The 17,874-nt window shown below is 42.4% G+C and overlaps 1 protein-coding gene across 7 annotated transcripts in view; it reads right to left on the bottom strand.

Moving 5' to 3' along the window:
• The window catches only part of arid1b (AT-rich interactive domain 1B), a 717,990-nt gene that overhangs the window by 33,903 nt on the left and 666,213 nt on the right, over window positions 1–17,874 (bottom strand). For all 7 annotated transcript variants that reach the window (XM_072507646.1, XM_072507663.1, XM_072507657.1 and 4 more), the window contains 3 exons: window positions 16,979–17,183; window positions 12,009–12,141; window positions 319–491 (listed from right to left, as the gene is read on the bottom strand). In XM_072507646.1, the coding sequence (XP_072363747.1) occupies window positions 319–491; window positions 12,009–12,141; window positions 16,979–17,183 (511 nt within the window). The remainder of the gene's footprint in view (window positions 1–318; window positions 492–12,008; window positions 12,142–16,978; window positions 17,184–17,874) is intronic.

Here is a 17,874-nt window from a genome sequence, read left to right on the forward strand (position 1 = left end):
TTACTACAGCAGCCTAATTTAGTTCCTTTGTGGTTTTTGATCTTAAGTTGTATAAGGTACACTTCACCAACCACTTCACCAACTAACACAGGAACAAGTAACAACTGATTTCACTTGTCTATCATACTGATTTGTTGAAATGTGGAGGATCTTATTATTTCAATCTCTGATGCATTGTCATGAGAGCATTTAGATATTATATATAAATATATAGCAATTATTTTTTGAAGTGCAATGGACAGAACAATAGCTGTGTTTATGAAAGTGTTCGAGGGCAATGACAAGCTGGAAAAGGAATTTTTAATAAAAATTAGCTACCTTTCCTCATACCACCAAAGGGATCCTTATTAGGTTCATATGACATTCGACCCATCATTTCAGGCATATTCATGCTCGGTTGATATGGTGTATTCGGCGTCATGGAACCCCATTTCTGGAAACCTGGGTCACTAACATCCGAGAAGGGATCCTGTACACTGATTGCATTATTCCTGTTCAGGTTAAATATAAGAGAAGCTGATAATTGTAAACTAATACAGGCCAATAATTTCAGACAAACAAATTAAGTTAAAATAAAAACTGTTTTTATTTCCAATGTTTCTAATCCCTTATAAAGCTCTGACCCCATGAAGCGTACTGTGGTCAGTTCGGGCAGCACACCTCAGGAAGGTTATATTTGGTTTGGATGGGTGCAGCAGATTCATCATACTGAGGCTAATGATGAGAGCAGGTTGCAGGGTCCAGGCTTGTATTCTCTTTAGAGGTGATCTACAGGAGGCATTTTGGATGATTAAAGGAATTGATAAGAGAAGATGGAGAGAAACCATTTCCTTCGTAGTGAGAGAGTCCAGTACAAGGGTCATTACAATTAAAGTTGGAGGTAGGTGGTTTGGCAGTAACTTTAGGATGCACATCTTCGCACAAAGGTATTAAAAATATGAAATTCTCTGAAATTCATATTAGGTCAATTGAGGTTAGGTCAATTAAAAACATCAGAACTGAGATTGATAGATTTTTGTCAGGCAAGGATATTAAAGGTCAAGGAAACAAGGCAAATATATGGAATTAAGATTCCTATCTGCTATGATCTAAGTGAATGGTTGAACAGGTTCAAGAGGATGAATGGCCTAGTCTTGTTGTCTTTATCCTATGTTCTTTTGGTATATCAAATACAAGTCAACTACAATTAGATGCAATCCTGCTTTCTGAAGAGGGATCCGAAATGTGACCTGCAGGGAACATGAAGCTCAAATGAGCTTAGTTCAATTAAGCTGGTTTTGCCAGCTTGCCTGTGGGGAGGCAGTGGTTTAGTGGTATTATCGCTGGGCTAGTAATCCAGAGACCCAGAGTCATGCTCTGGGGGCCAGGTTTGAATCCCGCCATGGGAGATGGTGAAGTTTGAACTTAATAAAAATCTGGAACTAAAAACCTAAAAGTTGACCATAAAACCATTGTCGATTGTCGTAAAAACCCATCTGTTCACTAATGTCATTGAGGGAAAGAAATCTGCCTTCCTTACCTGGTGTGGCCTACATGTGACTCCAGACACACAGCAATGTGGTTGATTCTTTAAAGAAAAGTGCCTTCAGGGGTGGGCAATAAATGCAGGCCCAGCCAGCGATGCCCACATCCCATGAACGAAGATGCCCACATCCCATGAACGAAGAAAAAAAGACACCAAGTGGAACTAATGGGCAGGAATTAGGGTAATTGTTACGGAAAAAATATAGAACTCTATTAATTCTGATAAAACTATGTATTATGTTGGGCAATTATTCTGTAGCTTTGATTGAAACTGTGGAAAGGTTCAAAGCTGAGACTATTGCACCCTTTCAACCGAAGGTGATTGAATGGACATGAGCAACAGTCATAAAAGATAACACAGTGAGATAATGTGCAACACAATGAATCTCTGTCAGAGATCCAGTAGTCCTTTGCACCCTTGGTGTGGTAGACAACTGCTGAAATTGGCCTGACCTGGGCTTAATAATACCCTACGCTTGTTACAGTCAGTTATCAATGCCTCAAGGAGCTGAAAAAAATGTTGTTACACAGCTTAACAACTAGATAGAGACAAACTGCTTGTTGAGATGAGGAGAAATTTCTTTACCCAGAGAATGGTGAGCCTATGGAATTCCCTAGCACAGAAAGCAGTTGAGGCCAAAATATAGTGATCTACTGGGCATGCTGTGCCCGAAAAACAGCGCGCCGCAGCGAACGTGGCCAGTAATGCTGGGAGACCCACTCCTGGGATCTACCCGGCTCGCCACATCTCGCGAGATTTAACATGATCTCACGAGACGTTGCGATGTGAAACCCGCCCATTATGGGTGGGATAACTTTTTGACAAATATACAAGTTAGAGCGAGACAGCTAGTCTCACTCTAATATGCAGATAACCAAGGCATTGGAATCTATCACCTTCACCTTGGAGACCTCGGGCGAGCGCCATTCAGTACTGGTCTCCACAAACGGGGTCCAGACGGAACGGCACAGCTGGGTGTCTCCCAGAGGATGGGCGGCCCCAAGATGCATGCCCTTTGGTTAGGGTGGTACCCTGGAACTGCTGGTGCCACCTAGGCAACTTGGCACTGCCAGCCAGGCTAGCACTGCCAAGGTGCAAATGCTGGCATTTTGTTTACAAGGTGGTGACTGGGCTGAGGGTGCCTTGTGCGGGTGCGAGGGGCCCAGGGACCCCCTTACATTGAATTGGGATTTCAGGGGGTGGGAGGTTTGTGGGTCGCTTGGGGGCTTGAGAGGTTGGGATGAAGGAAATGTATCTAAGTTCAGCCTTGCCGCGCGTTTTCCGCTGATGCCCTGTATCTAACTGGAGCCACGTTAGATAGCATTGTGTTTCTCACCGCTGTGGGTGCCGGGAAACACGCGGCTAAACACACTCGCTATGGAACATAGTTCTCATTTGGTTCGATTACGCCTAGAATGATTTCAAGAGAGAGTTAGATACAGCTCTTGGAGTTAAAGGGATGAAAGGATCTTGGGGAAAACGTGAACCGGTTACTTGATTGGATGATCGGCCATGATCATAATTAATGTCGGAGCAGGTTCAAAGAGCCAAATGGCCTAATCCTGCTCTTATTTTCTATGTTTCTATGAGAGATTATTTCACCTGTATTTATAGAAGGGATCCAGTGACCCCCACCAATACAGGGGTCACAGACAATTAAAGTCCAAAGTCCGACTGCACTGCTCCAATTAGTACCGAGAGATGACACACATTACAAACCATAATAGTCAAACTTTAAAAAGGGAAATACCTATGAATTTTGTAGGGCATGACATACTTATGTATGTTCTTGGGTACTGCTTATTAACACTTTTGGGTAGAAAATGTTTTTTAAATAAGGTGGCAGGACTATTTAATTTGATTTTCTATGTATATTACATTTCCTATGTTATCCTACGCAAGGTAGCAAAACATGTCCAACCTGCCAAGTTAAGTGTGCAAAATATTCTTCAATAGTCAGTCTACACCTTAATGATTTTTAATATTATTCTAATATTTTGGCTTACTTGATGAATAAAATCTTTGGCTTGCCAGGTTTCATCCATTTATTTGGATAATTCAGATATTTTTTTAACATTAATTACAATTTGACAAGTTTACACCATCAGTTTCTATTATAAATGTGCACATAGAGGCAGCACGGTAGCAGTTAGCATTGCTGCCTCATGGCGCTGAGGTCCCAGGTTCGATCCCGGCTCTGGGTCACTGTCCGTGTGGAGTTTGCACATTCTCCCCGTGTTTGCGTGGGATTCGCCCCTACAACCCAAAGATGTGCAGAGTAGGTGGATTGGCCACGCTAAATTGCCCCTTAATTGGAAAAAAATGAATTGGGTACTCTAAATATTTTTTTAAATGTGCACATAGGAATTTATTATGGAAGAATTGACAGGGAGTGCTATCAGACATAGATAGATCTTTGAATAAACCATTTAGTGCTCCAGATTCAGTAAATTCAAACCTCTTTGGATTGGGTCTTTTTCTTTAAGAAAATCGCAGCTCAATTATGCTGGAAAATTTCCTTTTACCCCTATTTGCTCTCATCTCCTCCTTCGAGTTTTTATAAACTAATACAATTTACTAACTAGTGGCAAAACATTTCTTGTGTAAAGAAATTAGCCCAATCTCTCTCCTCACTCTCAGTGACAGTTTTAAATGGCGTATTTGCCATTGAATTCTCAATTAGAATCATAATGTGCGATTCAGTGGATTTGAGTTAAAGTCCGTCTAGTGGCACGTTTAACAGGTGTTTCTCATCGCCAGCAACTGAAGCTCGCCGGCAGGAAAGACTCCTCGCCAATTGGGGCACCATTTTGACCGGCTGCCCCGATCTTGCCTCCCCCCCCACTCACGCTTTCAGGTCCCCCCAACCTTGTGGAGGCCCTCCCAGGAACTCTCCTCAACCTGGTAATATCCCACAGGCCTGATACCTGGCACCCGGGCATCCTGACACCGTACCCAGGTATCCTGGCAGTGCCAAGGTGCCCAAGTGCCAGAGGGAGTGCTAGGGTACCTCCTTACTCTGTCTCCGACCACCCGGGGATCTCCAATGGCCTGGGAGACCCACTCCTGCCAGATGCCATTACGCCTGGTTCAAGTTTGTGCGGACCAGTATTAAACGGCACCCTGGCAAGGTCTCCCAGGCGTGGACGTCGAATCCCAGGTGCTGTGTGAATCCGGCAAATGGATTGTTTAAATATGCTGATCTGGACCACGCCCAATGAGGACGAGATCCAGATCGCAACTTCTCAAGAATCTCATGAAACTTTGAGCTTCGCAAATCTCACGAGATTCAATGGCCTTTTCCCGACACCAAGTTGGGCGTAACAAGGCTGCTGAATCACGCCCATAGTCTATTACAGAGTAAGATGTTATTCAATACATCATATCTATGCTAGCTCTTTGAAAGGACTAACCAATTAGTCACACTCACCTGTTCTTTCCCCCGAGCCCTGCAAATTGCTTCTTTTCAAGTATATGTCCAATTGCCTCAGAAAACTATGATTAAATCTGCTTCCACCACCCTATACTCTGTATGAACATAGAACATAACAGTGCAGTACAGGCCCTTTGGCCCTCGATGTTGCGCCGACCTGTGAAACCACTCTAAAGCCCATCTACACTATTCCCTTATCATCCATATGTCTATCCAATGACCATTTGAATGCCCTTAGTGTTGGCGAGTCCACTACTGTTGCAGGCAGGGCATTCCACGCCCTTACTACTCTGAGTAAAGAACCTACCTCTGACATCTGTCCTATATATATCTCCCCTCAATTTAAAGCTATGTCCCCTCGTGCTAGACATCACCATCCGAGGAAAAAGGCTCTCACTGTCCATCCTATCCAATCCTCTGATCATCTTGTACGCCTCAATTAAGTCACCTCTTAACCTTCTTCTCTCTAACGAAAACAGCCTCAAGTCCCTCAGCCTTTCCTCATAAGATCTTCCCTCCATACCAGGCAACATTCTGGTAAATCTCCTCTGCACCCTTTCCAATGCTTCCACATCCTTCCTATAATGCGGCGACCAGAATTGCACGCAATACTCCAAATGCGGCCACACCAGAGTTTTGTACAGCTGCAACATGACCTCATGGCTCCGAAACTCAATCCCTCTACCAATAAAGGCTAACATACGCCTTCTTAACAACCCTCTCAACCTGGGTGGCAACTTTCAGGGATCTATGTACATGGACACTGAGATCTCTCTGCTCATCCACACTGCCAAGAATCTTACCATTAGCCCAGTACTCTGTCTTCCTGTTATTCCTTCCAAAATGAATTACCTCATACTTTTCTGCATTAAACTCCAGTTGCCACCTCTCAGCCCAATGCTGCAGCTTATCTATGTCGCTCTGTAACTTGTAACATCCTTCCGCACTGTCCACAACTCCACCGACTTTAGTGTCATCTGCAAATTTACTCACCCATCCTTCTACGCCCTCCTCCAGGTCATTTATAAAAATGACAAAGAGCAGTGGCCCCAAAACAGATCATTGTGGTACACCATTAGTAACTGGACTCCAGTCTGAACATTTCCCATCAGCCACCACCCTTTGTCTTCTTCCAGCTAGCCAATTTCTGATCCAAACTGCTAAATCACCCTGAATCCCATGCCTCTGTATTTTCTGCAGTAGCCTACCGTGGGGAACCTTATCAAACGCTTTACTGAAATCCATATACACCACATCAACTGCTTTACCCTCATCCACCTGTTTGGTCGCCTTCTCAAAGAACTCAATAAGGTTTGTGAGGCACGACCTACCATTCACAAAACCGTGTTGACTATCTCTAATCAAATTATTCCTTTCCAGATGATTATACATCCTATCTCTTATCAACCTTTCCAAGATTTTGCCCACAACAGAAGTAAGGCTACTGGTCTATAGTTACCGGGGTATGCTGCACCCGATGTCTATGTTTATATATTTACATCATGTACATAGTGTATTTATCCTATGTTCTATGTTTTCATGTGTGCTTTCATGTATGGAGCGATCTGCCTGGACTGTATGCAGAACAATACTTTACTCTGTACCTCAGTACACATGGCAATAAATCTAAATCTTTCAGCCAGTGAATTCCAGATTATAACAACTTGCAACAATTAGAGGAAACAGTTTTCTCCCAGTCACTCGATAAAACTCTTCATAATTTGAAGAATTTATATCAAGACTCCTTATTCTTTTCTGCTGCAGTGTAAATAGATCTTTCATCCCAGTCTCCTTTCAGAACTGATGGTAAATCTATATTTTTATGTTCTCTATATTAACAATTTATTTTAGAAATGTTTGAATACCTTCAGTGGGAATGGCAGCTGGTGAGACGGGCATTCGTATTCAATTAATTAACTAAATCTGGAATGATACGTAATGGTGACCAAGTAATGTCCTTTAGGGAAAGAAATCTGCAGTACTCAGAGAGTCTGGCCTACATGTGGCTCCAGACCCAGAGTAATTCTTAACTGCCCTCCGAAATGGTCTAACAGGCAATTACCACAGAAAAGAACTCAGGACTGACCGCCCAGTATCAGCCTAGGGCATTGAATATGACAAAGGTGCACCCAGTTCAATCAACGCTGCAAAGCCCTCCTCACTAACATTCGAGGACTTGTGCCAGAATTGAGGAACTGTCCCTACTCTACTCAAATCTGACATAGTCAAACTCACAGAATTATTCCTTGTCCTAGACACCACCTTCTCTATTCCTGGGTATTTCCAGTCCAACCAGGACAATAGACGGTGTGCTTTCATGTATGCAGAGGTGGCAGCAAACAAAAGAGTGGTTGGGCCTCGGAGTCCTCAACATTGACTCTGGACACTACGAAGTCTCGTGGCATCAGGTGAAACATGGGTAAGGAAACCTTGAGCTGATTACCATCTACTTCCCTCCCTCAACCGATAAATCAGCATTCCTCCATGTTGAACATCACTTGGAAGAACTGAGGGTAGCAAGGACACAGAATGTACCCTGGGTGGAGGATCAAGGTCCATCACCTATGCTGGCTGGTGGCACCACAACTGACCGAGCTGGCCGAGAGACTTATCAGCCAGACTGGGTTTGTAGAAGGTGGTGAGAGAACCAGCAAGGCGGAGAGGAAAAACTCGACTAAACCTTGCCCTGACTAATCTGCCTGTTGTATATGCATCGGTCCATGAGTACTAAAATTGAGGCATCAACCTAGTGAAGCACAGGACTACTTGCATGCTGAACAGTGAATCTAGTATGCTGTAGACAGAGCTAAGCAATCCCAGAACTACTGGTTCAGATCAAAGATCTGTAGATGAGGGTAGTTCAGTTGATGTAGTAAATATGGACAAGGTCCCACATGGGTGATGTATAAAAAAGGCAAATGCAAATGGGATACAGGGTAATTTGATAAGATTGAGATTGATTGAAGATTGACTTAGCTGTAGGAAACAGAGGGTGATGATAGATGGCTGCTTTAGTGACTGGAAGCCAGTTTCCAGTGGCGTACCACAGGGACCTGTGCTATTATTCATAATTTGCATAAACAGCATAAATGACTTTGTGGGGGTAGGATGAGTAAGTTTGTGGATGACACAAAGATTGGCTGGGTGGTTAACAGAGGTGTGGAGTGTCTTGGGTTACAGGAAGATTTAGTTGGGATGGTCAAATGGGCGGATAAGTGGCAGATGGAAGTTAACCCTGAAAAATGTGAAGTGATACACTTTGGAAGGAGAAATTTAACAAGGAAGTATTCAATGAATGGTCTGACACTGGGAAGTTCTGAGGAACAAAGGGACGTTAGCGTGTTTGTCCATAGATCTCGGAAAGTGGGAGGGCAGGTTAGTAGGATGGTGAGAAAGGCATATGGGGACACTTGCCTTTATCAATCAAGGCATAGATTGCAAAAGTAGGGAGGTCATGTTGGAGTTGTATAAAAGTTTGGTGGGGCCACAGCTGGAGTACTGTGTGCAGTTTTGGTCGCCACATTATAGGAAGGATATGATTGCACTGGAAGGGGTGCAGAGGAGATTCACTAGGATGTTGCCTGGGATGGATCATTTAAGTTATGAAGAGAGGTTGGATAGGCTTGGGTTGTTTTCGCTGGAGCAGAGAAGACTGAAGGGCGACCTGATCAAGATGTACACGATTAGGAGGGGTATGGACAGGGTGGATTGGGAGCAGCTGTTCCCCGGAGTTGAAGGATCAGTTACGAGGGGACACAAGTTCAAGGTGAGGGCCAGGAGGTTTGGGGGGGGATGTGAGGAAAAGCATTTTACCCAGATGGTGGTGACTGCCTGGAATACACTGTCTGGGAGGGTGGTAGAGGCGGGATGCCTCACATCCTTTAAGTAGTACCTGGATGAGCACTTGGCAAGTCATAACATTCAAGGCTATGGGCCAAGTGCTGGCAAATGGGATTAGGTAGATAGGTCAAGTGTTTTTCACGTGTCGGTGCAGACTCGATGGGCTGAAGGGACTTTTCTCCATTGTATTTTCTGTGATTCTGTGTGAAAGCTCTGCAGTCCTGCCACATCCAGTCACAAGCGCTGGTGGACAATTAAACAACCAACACGAGGAGAAGGCTCCACAAACATCTCCATCTTCAACCAAAGAAAAAATGCTGGAAAATCTCAGCAGGTCTGGCAACATCTGTAGGGTGGGAAAAGAGCTAACGTTTCAAGTCCAGATGACTCTTTGTCAAAGCTAAAGAGAGAGAAAGTGGGAAATATTTTACTGTGGAGTGAGAATGAAAGATGAGTCATAGCCACAGAAACCCAGGGAAACCGGGTGCTGATGGCCACAGAAACCAAGGGGAAAGAGAGCTAATGGCAGTCCCCAGAGAGAACAAAAGGTGTGAAAGGCCAAACAGCAGACAAACTAACATCAGTGGGTAAACCGTGACAGATGTGGATGGTGGGGAAAGAGGAAGGGGGAACAAAGGGGAGAAAGGGTAAGGAAAGATGGATAAGCTGGGGGTAGGTTAAATATATATAAAGAAAGACAAGAACGAAAGAAATGGTAAAAGACAGTTAAAATGAAATGGGATGAAAACAAATGGGTCGAGGTGGGGTAGAGCTAATCACCTGAAGTTGTTGAACTCGATGTTGAGACCAGAAGGCTGTAGCGTGCCTAATTGGAAGATGAGATGTTCCTCCAGTTTGCGCTGAGCTTCACTGGAACATTGCAGCAGCCAAGAACAGACATGTGGGCATGGGAGCAGGGTCTTGTGTTAAATTGGCAAGCAACCCGAAGGTCAGGGTGCTGAATGCACACAGACCGAAGATGCTCAGCAAAGCGATCACCCAGTCTGCGTTTGGTCTCGCCGATATAGAGGAGACCACATTGGGAGCTGTGAATGCAGTAGACCAAATTGAAAGAGATGCAAGTGAAACGCTGCTTAACCTGGAATGAGTGTTTTGGGCCTGGAATGTTAAGCACGGATTTCTGTGGCTATGGGTTTCTGTGGCTATTAGCACCCCGTTTCCCTGGGTTTCTATGGCTATGACTCATCTTTCATTCTCACAGTACAAATATTTCCCACTTTCTCTGTCTTCTTGCTTTGACAAAGGGTCGTCTGGACTCAAAACATTAGTTCTTTTCCCACCCTACAGATGCTGCCAGACCTGCTGAGATTTTCCAGCATTTTCTCTTTGGTTTCAGATTCCAGCATCCTCAGTAATTTGCTTTTATCTCCATCTTCAATGATGGCAGTGTTCAGCACATCTTTCCAATAATGAGGCTTAAATGTTTTCAGCCATCTTCAACCAGAAGTGCTGAGTGGATGATCCATCTTGGCCTTCTTAAATCCCCCAGCATCACAGTTGTCAGACTTTAGTCAGTACAATTCACACCACATGATTTCAATAGAAGTCTGAGCAACAGCCTATGGGCCCCCAATTGAATCCCAGGTATAAAACTGAAGAGTTGTGCTCCAAAACCAGTCACATTGCTTACCAAGCCATTCCAGTAGTGCTACAATACTGCCATGCAGCTGACACAGTGAAAACAATTGCTCAGATGTCCATTCCACAAAAAACATGACAAATGCAATCTGGTTAATTATTGCCCCATCAATCTACAAAGGGACAGAAGGTGTTGCTACACAAAATAGTTGGAAGGTGTTGCTGGCAGTGCAATCAAGCAGCACTTACTTCGCAGTAACCTGCTCACCAATGTTCAGTTTAGGTTCCGCCAGGACCATTTGGCTCCAGATCTTATTTGCAGCCTTGGTTCAAATTTGAGCAAAAGATTTGAATTCAAGTGGTGAGTTGAGAGTGTCTGCCCTTGACATTAAGGCAGCCTTTGACCAAATGTGGCATCATGGAGTCCGAGTAACACTGAAGTCAATGGAAAACTGGAGGAAAACATCCCACTAGTTGGAATCATACATAGCACAAAGGAAAATGGTTGTGGTTTTTGGAGGACAATTACCTCAATCCCAAGACATTGCTGCAGGAGTTCCTCATGGCAGTGCTCTAGGCTCAAACAACTTCCACTGTTGTATTGGTGTCCTTCCTTCCATCATAAGGTCATAAATGGGATTATTTGCTGTTGATTGCAGTGTTCAGTTCTTTTTGTAACTATTCAGATATTGAAGCAGTCCATGCCCATATGCAGCAAGACCAGGACAACATTCAAGCTTGGGCAAGTAATATTTTGTGCCACAGAAGAACCAGGCAATGACCATCTCTGACAAAAGAGAATCTCACCATCTCCTCTTGACTTTCAATGGATTGCAATTGCTGAATCCCCCACCATTAACGTCTTGGGGGTTACTATTGAACAGAAACCAGTCACATAATTACTGAGGCTACAAGAACAGGTCAAAGGCTGGGAATAAGTAACTAATCACCTATTTACCTCTCTACCATTGCAAGGCACATGTCAGGACTGTGGTGGAATACCCCTCTCTTGGCTGGATAATACAGGTCCATTAACACTCAAGAAGCTTTACATCATTCCACTTGACTGACACCCATCCACCACCTTAACCAATCACTCCCTCTGCCACTGGTGCAGAGTGGCTGCAGTGTGCACCATCGACCAGATTCAATGTGGCAACTCGCCAAGGCTCCTTTGACAACAGGCACAGTTGAATACCACAACCTGCAAGTTCCCCTCCAATTCACACACCATCTTGACTTGGAACGACATTGCCGTTCCTTCACTGTCAGGGAATCAAAATTCTGGTCCCTCCCTATCAGCACTGTGTACGTATCTACACCACAATGACAGCAGTGGTTAAGTAGGCAACTCACCACCGCCTCAAGAGCAATTAGGGATGGTCTTCCCAGTGATGCTCACATTCCATGAACAAATTTAAAAAACTACTATAAGGCTATCTAGTGCATGACATTAGCAATTCAAATTGATGATTTGATTTGTCTGCACATCTCTTAAGGTCAGCCTAAAACTTAGATCAATTTTTCCACCTTTTCTATCTTGGCAAAAGTAATCAATTCTCCATTAGACAATACCAACAAAAAAGTTTTGATGTTTTGCTTTCTCCATACCTGTTACCCTGAATGGGTGTCATTTGTCCATGTGGTGTTGATACAGGTGTTGGTGGCTTCAAATCTCCACCTTCTGCCACTGAACTGCTGGTAGATTGTGGAGTCTGCGGTCCTTGCAAGGAACCTGAACCAGCTATAAAATGAGAAGAGTTAGTTCTATTCTTTATAATGCTTACGAGCCTATTAATTGATTTGAATGGAGATTTACTGGTGCTAAGCAATACCGTCTAATCTTCGTTAAATTATTCAGGTACTTTATTACTGAAAATGTTCAGTGTAAAACCAGTACACTGCATAATGAAATGCTACATTCTGCATCTAACATCGCCCACACAAATGATCAAGTCGACTAGGAGATTTGTGGTTGAACACCTGCCCTACAGACAACAATTCTAAAATTGATCTCTGAAGCTGCAAAAAGATTTAGAGTTTAGACACTGCCTTCTGCAACATCACACAGAGGGAGAAATTTCCACTGATTAGTAGGAAACAACTAACATGTCCTTTTTCCACTATCTCTCCTATTGTCCAATCAGCAATGTGCTGTCAGTGGTCAAGCAACTATTCTCCACTCAGACGTTATGACAACTGACCCCTGCAGCAAACCATTGTTACAGAGAGAAAAATACTCTCAGGAAATACACAAAGAGAAAGTGTAGTAATACAAGGATCAATTCCCTTTTACAGCACACATTTATTAACTTACTGCAAGAAAAATGCTGCAATTAGAGGTGACAATTTCATGACTTGTATGTGCTCGAAGGACGGAAAGAAAAACAGAAGACAGATGAATTTAGGAAAATCTAAACTCAACATGTCTTCATACTAAAAATGATTTTCTCCAGTTCAATTTTGTAATGTCATGTTGACATGTTTTGCTGAAAATCATTAGATTTTGAACTGGATATTAGTTACCCAACCACACAAATGAAGTAATCAATTTCTCACCAAATGAAATATGTAAAAATATTTTGAATTTTACTATTTATCTTTTTTTCTTATATGCAATAACTGTACAAATTCATTCCACACTGTAGCAAAAACTAGAGCAAGAAATATGCAACAGTATAACCCTTTTGCCAGAAGTGACAATGTGTTCACTGATGTAAACAAAGGAAAGGATACCGGAGGTTAAGTATGTTCACATACTTCACACTATTTAACCAACTATCATACTGAGAAGATAATTTACACAATATGAAGTCACGGCCCCAATTTCAGAAGTCCAATGTCACGGGACTAGTAGCTAATCTACATTGATCAGAGATCATTTGGATGTAATATCTGTTTATATTCAAAACTCCTCCCATCTAATCTATTTAGCTATGGGAAGTTCCCATCTCAATGGATGGCATTTCAATGACATCACCTGTCAGTAAACAAGAGGCAGTGTTTGGGAAGCTTGCTGCTGAAGAAAGACATATTCTGTTGCAATTCATGCTGCCAGGCAGCAACAGAGATATGACAATTGACGGCAGAGTTAAGTCGGAGAGAAACAACCGTATTACCCCTCCTGATCATGATGCAGAAGCATTTGGGAAAGTACATGATGACCATTGGATGAGAACAGAATTAACAAACTTGCTAGCAAGTTTGCACATGAAGTATGGCCACTTGGGCAAGTAATCAGAGTGTCATGGTAGTTCAAGTGCCATGAGTTCTAGTAGCCATGGAAGCAAAACTCAGTAAGAGCTGGCAGCTTTAGTGGGAAAGGAGGTGTCAGGAAAGAAAATTACTACCAGCAACTAATGCGTCCACTGTGTGCATTATACTGCACAGCCTCTTTAAGATTACCGCATATGCGCACATCTTAAAGGGACTGTTTCTTGTACGCAGCCGGTTGTCCCGTGCAGCAAATTCTGCACTGCAATGCAGCCACATACCTATTCAGCTTGAAGGGAACATTGGCAGAAATGTGGATTTTGGGTAATCAAATGAACCATTTGCCACAAGGCAAATAGAGAAAAGATGAGAGAAAAGAATGGCAGTATATGTGAATCAGTGTGACAGTCATCATTTCAAAATAGCCCAGTGAGTGAGAGAGCGCGCAGTGAAACAGAGAGAGGAGAGAGCGAGCAGTGAAAGAGAGAGGAGAGAAAGAGAGAGAAGTGAAAGAGAGAGAGACAGAGACAGAGAGAGAAGGTGAAAAAATATAGAGTCAAATTGTAAATAGGGCACAAAGATAGAGGAACATAGGAATATAGAGCATTTAGCCCCTTGAGCCTGTTCTGCTATTCAATGAGTTCATGCCTGATCAGTGATTGAACTACCTGCCTTTGTCCCGTAACTCTTAATACCTTGGGTTAACAAAAATGTATCAGTCTCAGTTTTAAATTTATCAATTGATTTAGCATCAACTGGCATTGGTGGAAGATAGTTCCAGACTTCAATCACCCTGTGTGTAGAGGTGTTTCAGAATTTTATTCCTGAAAGGCTTGCTTCTAAATTTTAGACCATGCCCCCTAGTTCTAGAATCCCTAACAAGCAGAAATAGTTTCTCACTATCTTACCTATCTGTTCTCCTTGATATCTTGAACATTTCAACCTATCCACCCCTTAACATTCTAAATACCAGGGAATTAATACTTAGTTTAATTTCCTCTCAGAGTTTAACCTTTGGAGTCCATATATTGTTCTAGTAAATGTAACAATGTTTGTTTAATTTCCGATCATAATTTAACCTTTGGAGTCCAGATATTGTTCTAGTAAATCTACGCTGCACTTCCTACAAGTCCAATACATCCTTCTTACAGTTTAGTGCCCTAATTACACTAAATTTAATTAGTGTAAATTAATTTTAGACTAATTAATGTCTAATCTTTCTTTCAGAGGGTCCGTGCAGACTCAATGGGCCTTCGGTACTGTAGTGAGTCTATGATTCTATATCTGCATGAAATTTAAAGGAATACATTTTACCATGGGGTTTTCTCTGAAAATTTGAATTTTTTCTGCCAAGTGTTGTTGACCAATAATTTTTAAACTGTGAAACCCTAGCAATATGTAACATGCATGATTCTTGGCTGAAAGAGAAACTTACTACAGACAGCTATCAATGCTGATCTGTAAGCAGCTGCAATGAGGTGCACAACAGCTATCTTGGGTGACTGCTCGCCCTTGCTATGGCATGGGACTGATAGCAAAATCATTCAAATAAACATTTGATCAAATTGCACAGGTATTGAAACAATGTGAATGGGGAAAAATGAATATTAATAAGCGAGAATTCACATCCATTACTGTTGTTTATTGAATCCAATGTTTACATGCAGCTGATTTTACATAGTCTTCCTCTTATGAGGGATATGTTGAAAAGATGCTCAAAAGTGGTTCAAAGAGAAGAACTTGTGGATTGCAGCTCGTGTGTGACCTGTTTTCTGTAGAGAAAATAGGCTCGTTTCAAATGAAGAGCCACTACGAATTGCATGAAAACACCAGCTATTGTTTCATTACATTCATCTCATTGAATATGAATTCCACGTGTGTTTTGAAGCAAGGCCAGATCAGCAGGTGTCATGTTGTTAACAAGGAAACAAAGTACACATTTATCATTCTCCTGTGACTCCACAGCAGGAAACCCTTTCATGGTGCCAAAATAACCTAGCCTACTACTGCACCTGCAACTCGTAACATATGAACCTGCTTCCAATCAAAAATATTTGTAGAGCACAGACTGCCGTTCATCACAGCCTCTAAACACTGTTCCCACTGGGGACGGGGAGACACATATATACACAGTGACATTCTGAATCTTTGTTCAAATCGAATTAATTCAACTTCTGGGATGATATGAGCCCCAAATGGAATATAGTTTATAAATATTTCATTATCATTTTCTTGTTTGAAGTCTGAGAAAAATGTAAGTGTGCTGAGAACTGTGGTTCTCTCTCTTCAGGTACTGTTCCCCTCTTCAAATTGGATGTCATCTCCACTCTCCTGAAAAAGAACAACCCTTAACCCACTGCCTTTGGGTTTTTAACCTTCCTTTCCTCTACAAACGCCTTGAACATACTGTTGCCTCCCAAATCTATGTCCATTGTTCTCGGAGCTCCATGTCTGAATCCCTTTGTTCGGCTTTCCGTCCTGCCACAGTTAATGTAATAGTTCTTAACAAAATTACAAGTCGCACTCTTCGTGACTGTAAACTGGCCCTCTTGACCTATCGGCAGCCTTTGACAGGATGGACTGCACCAACCTCCTTCACCACTACTCTGCTGCCTTCCAGTTGAGTGAGAACTGCACTCGCCTGATTTCATACTTTTCGATGAACATTACCCTTGCCTAAGCTCATTTACAGCTAAAACTCTCATTGATGCCTTTACTGCCTCCAGACTTGACTTTCCAATACACTTGCTTGGCATCCTACAATCTACCCAACTTATCCAAACCTCTGCTGTCCATGTCCTTACTGACCACATTACATTCACCCATTATACCTGTGCTCATGGACTACATTGGCTCCTCTTTAAACAATACATGATTTTAAAATTCTCATCCTTCAAATCCCTTCACGCTTCCCATTTCTGTAATCACCTCAGCCCCATAACTCTTTGAGATATCGGTGATCCTCTAATTCTGGCCTCCTGAGCATCTCCAATTGTAATCGCTGCATCACTGGTAACCTTACCTTCGCAGTCTAGGCCTTAAATTCTGGAATAACATCCCTAAACCCCTCTGCCTCCTTCCTACTTTAAGATTGCCCTTAAAATCTACCTTTCCGACTAAGCCTTTGGACATCTATTTATGTGGCTCAGTGTCAACTTTGTTTTATAATGCTCATGAAGCACCTTGAGACACTGGATTACATTAACGGGACTATATAAATCCAAGTTGTCAATAAAAATGTAAGCAAGAGCTATGAGAAGCTGTCAGCTCAAATGCATTTTCTCTTTGTGGTTTGCAAGCAACTTGTGTTTAAGCCAACACAGTGAAAACACTAACTTTACCAGAACCAGGTGCAAACTGATACTCACCAGGAGAAGGTGGCTGTATCTTGGGTTGCTTTTTGGATTCGGCAGAACTGAATATCTCAGGAGGAGGCTCCTCTCCACGTTCAATCTTACATTCAAAGGTAAACAGGTACTGTATGTACTGTTTCTTTAGTGAGCTGGCTGCACTGCTTGACGTACCTACACTCAGGGTCGTTGCCAGTTCACGCCATTTTTTGTTTTTGTTAACCTAGTGAGAGATTATGTTAAAATCAATGAGAATCAGATTGAATATTGTCAAATACTTCCGACATACCTCCACGATAAATCATTTAGTAGAATCTGAAAGACAATATTCAGTGATAAGCTTTGTGTACTTCAGTTTTCTTAACTAGATTTTCTCAGTTTGAGGGTCCAAAGCATCTTCAAAGTAGGAACGCTCAGGATTGGGCTGGGGCTCAGAGGAAGTGGGGAACAGAAGGTGTAGAAAGAATATAAAGTTCAATTGAATTGCAAACTCCAGCTGCCAAAAACTTTGACTCACCTAAATGAGTACAATCCTATTTAATCAGACTAACTAGTTGGCATGCTGTAAGCAAGAGGTTCCCTACTTTCTGGATAGAAGGAAACAGGCAACTCAGTTGATGTTCTCTTGAATTAGTTCAGATGCCCAAAAATGACAGACAATTTGCCCGTCACAGTTTATAGAGGGAGCGGTGTTCCTTTCCAGCTTTATCTTTGTATTATAATTTTTTCCTCAATACGTTTTTAATTAGTACACCTGGTAGATCTTTAAGAATTTCATTAAAAAAGGCATTTTGGCCAGATGTTTCTGTGTATTTCTGCCCAGATACACACAAAATAGCACTGAAGGTCATGGAATTTTAAGTATAATAATTTGCACCTAGAACCAATTTATGCTGGAGTATCTATCCATGATT

Source organism: Scyliorhinus torazame, chromosome 1 (assembly GCF_047496885.1).
Source record: "Scyliorhinus torazame isolate Kashiwa2021f chromosome 1, sScyTor2.1, whole genome shotgun sequence".
In the NCBI taxonomy this organism is placed as follows: Eukaryota; Metazoa; Chordata; class Chondrichthyes; order Carcharhiniformes; family Scyliorhinidae; genus Scyliorhinus; species Scyliorhinus torazame.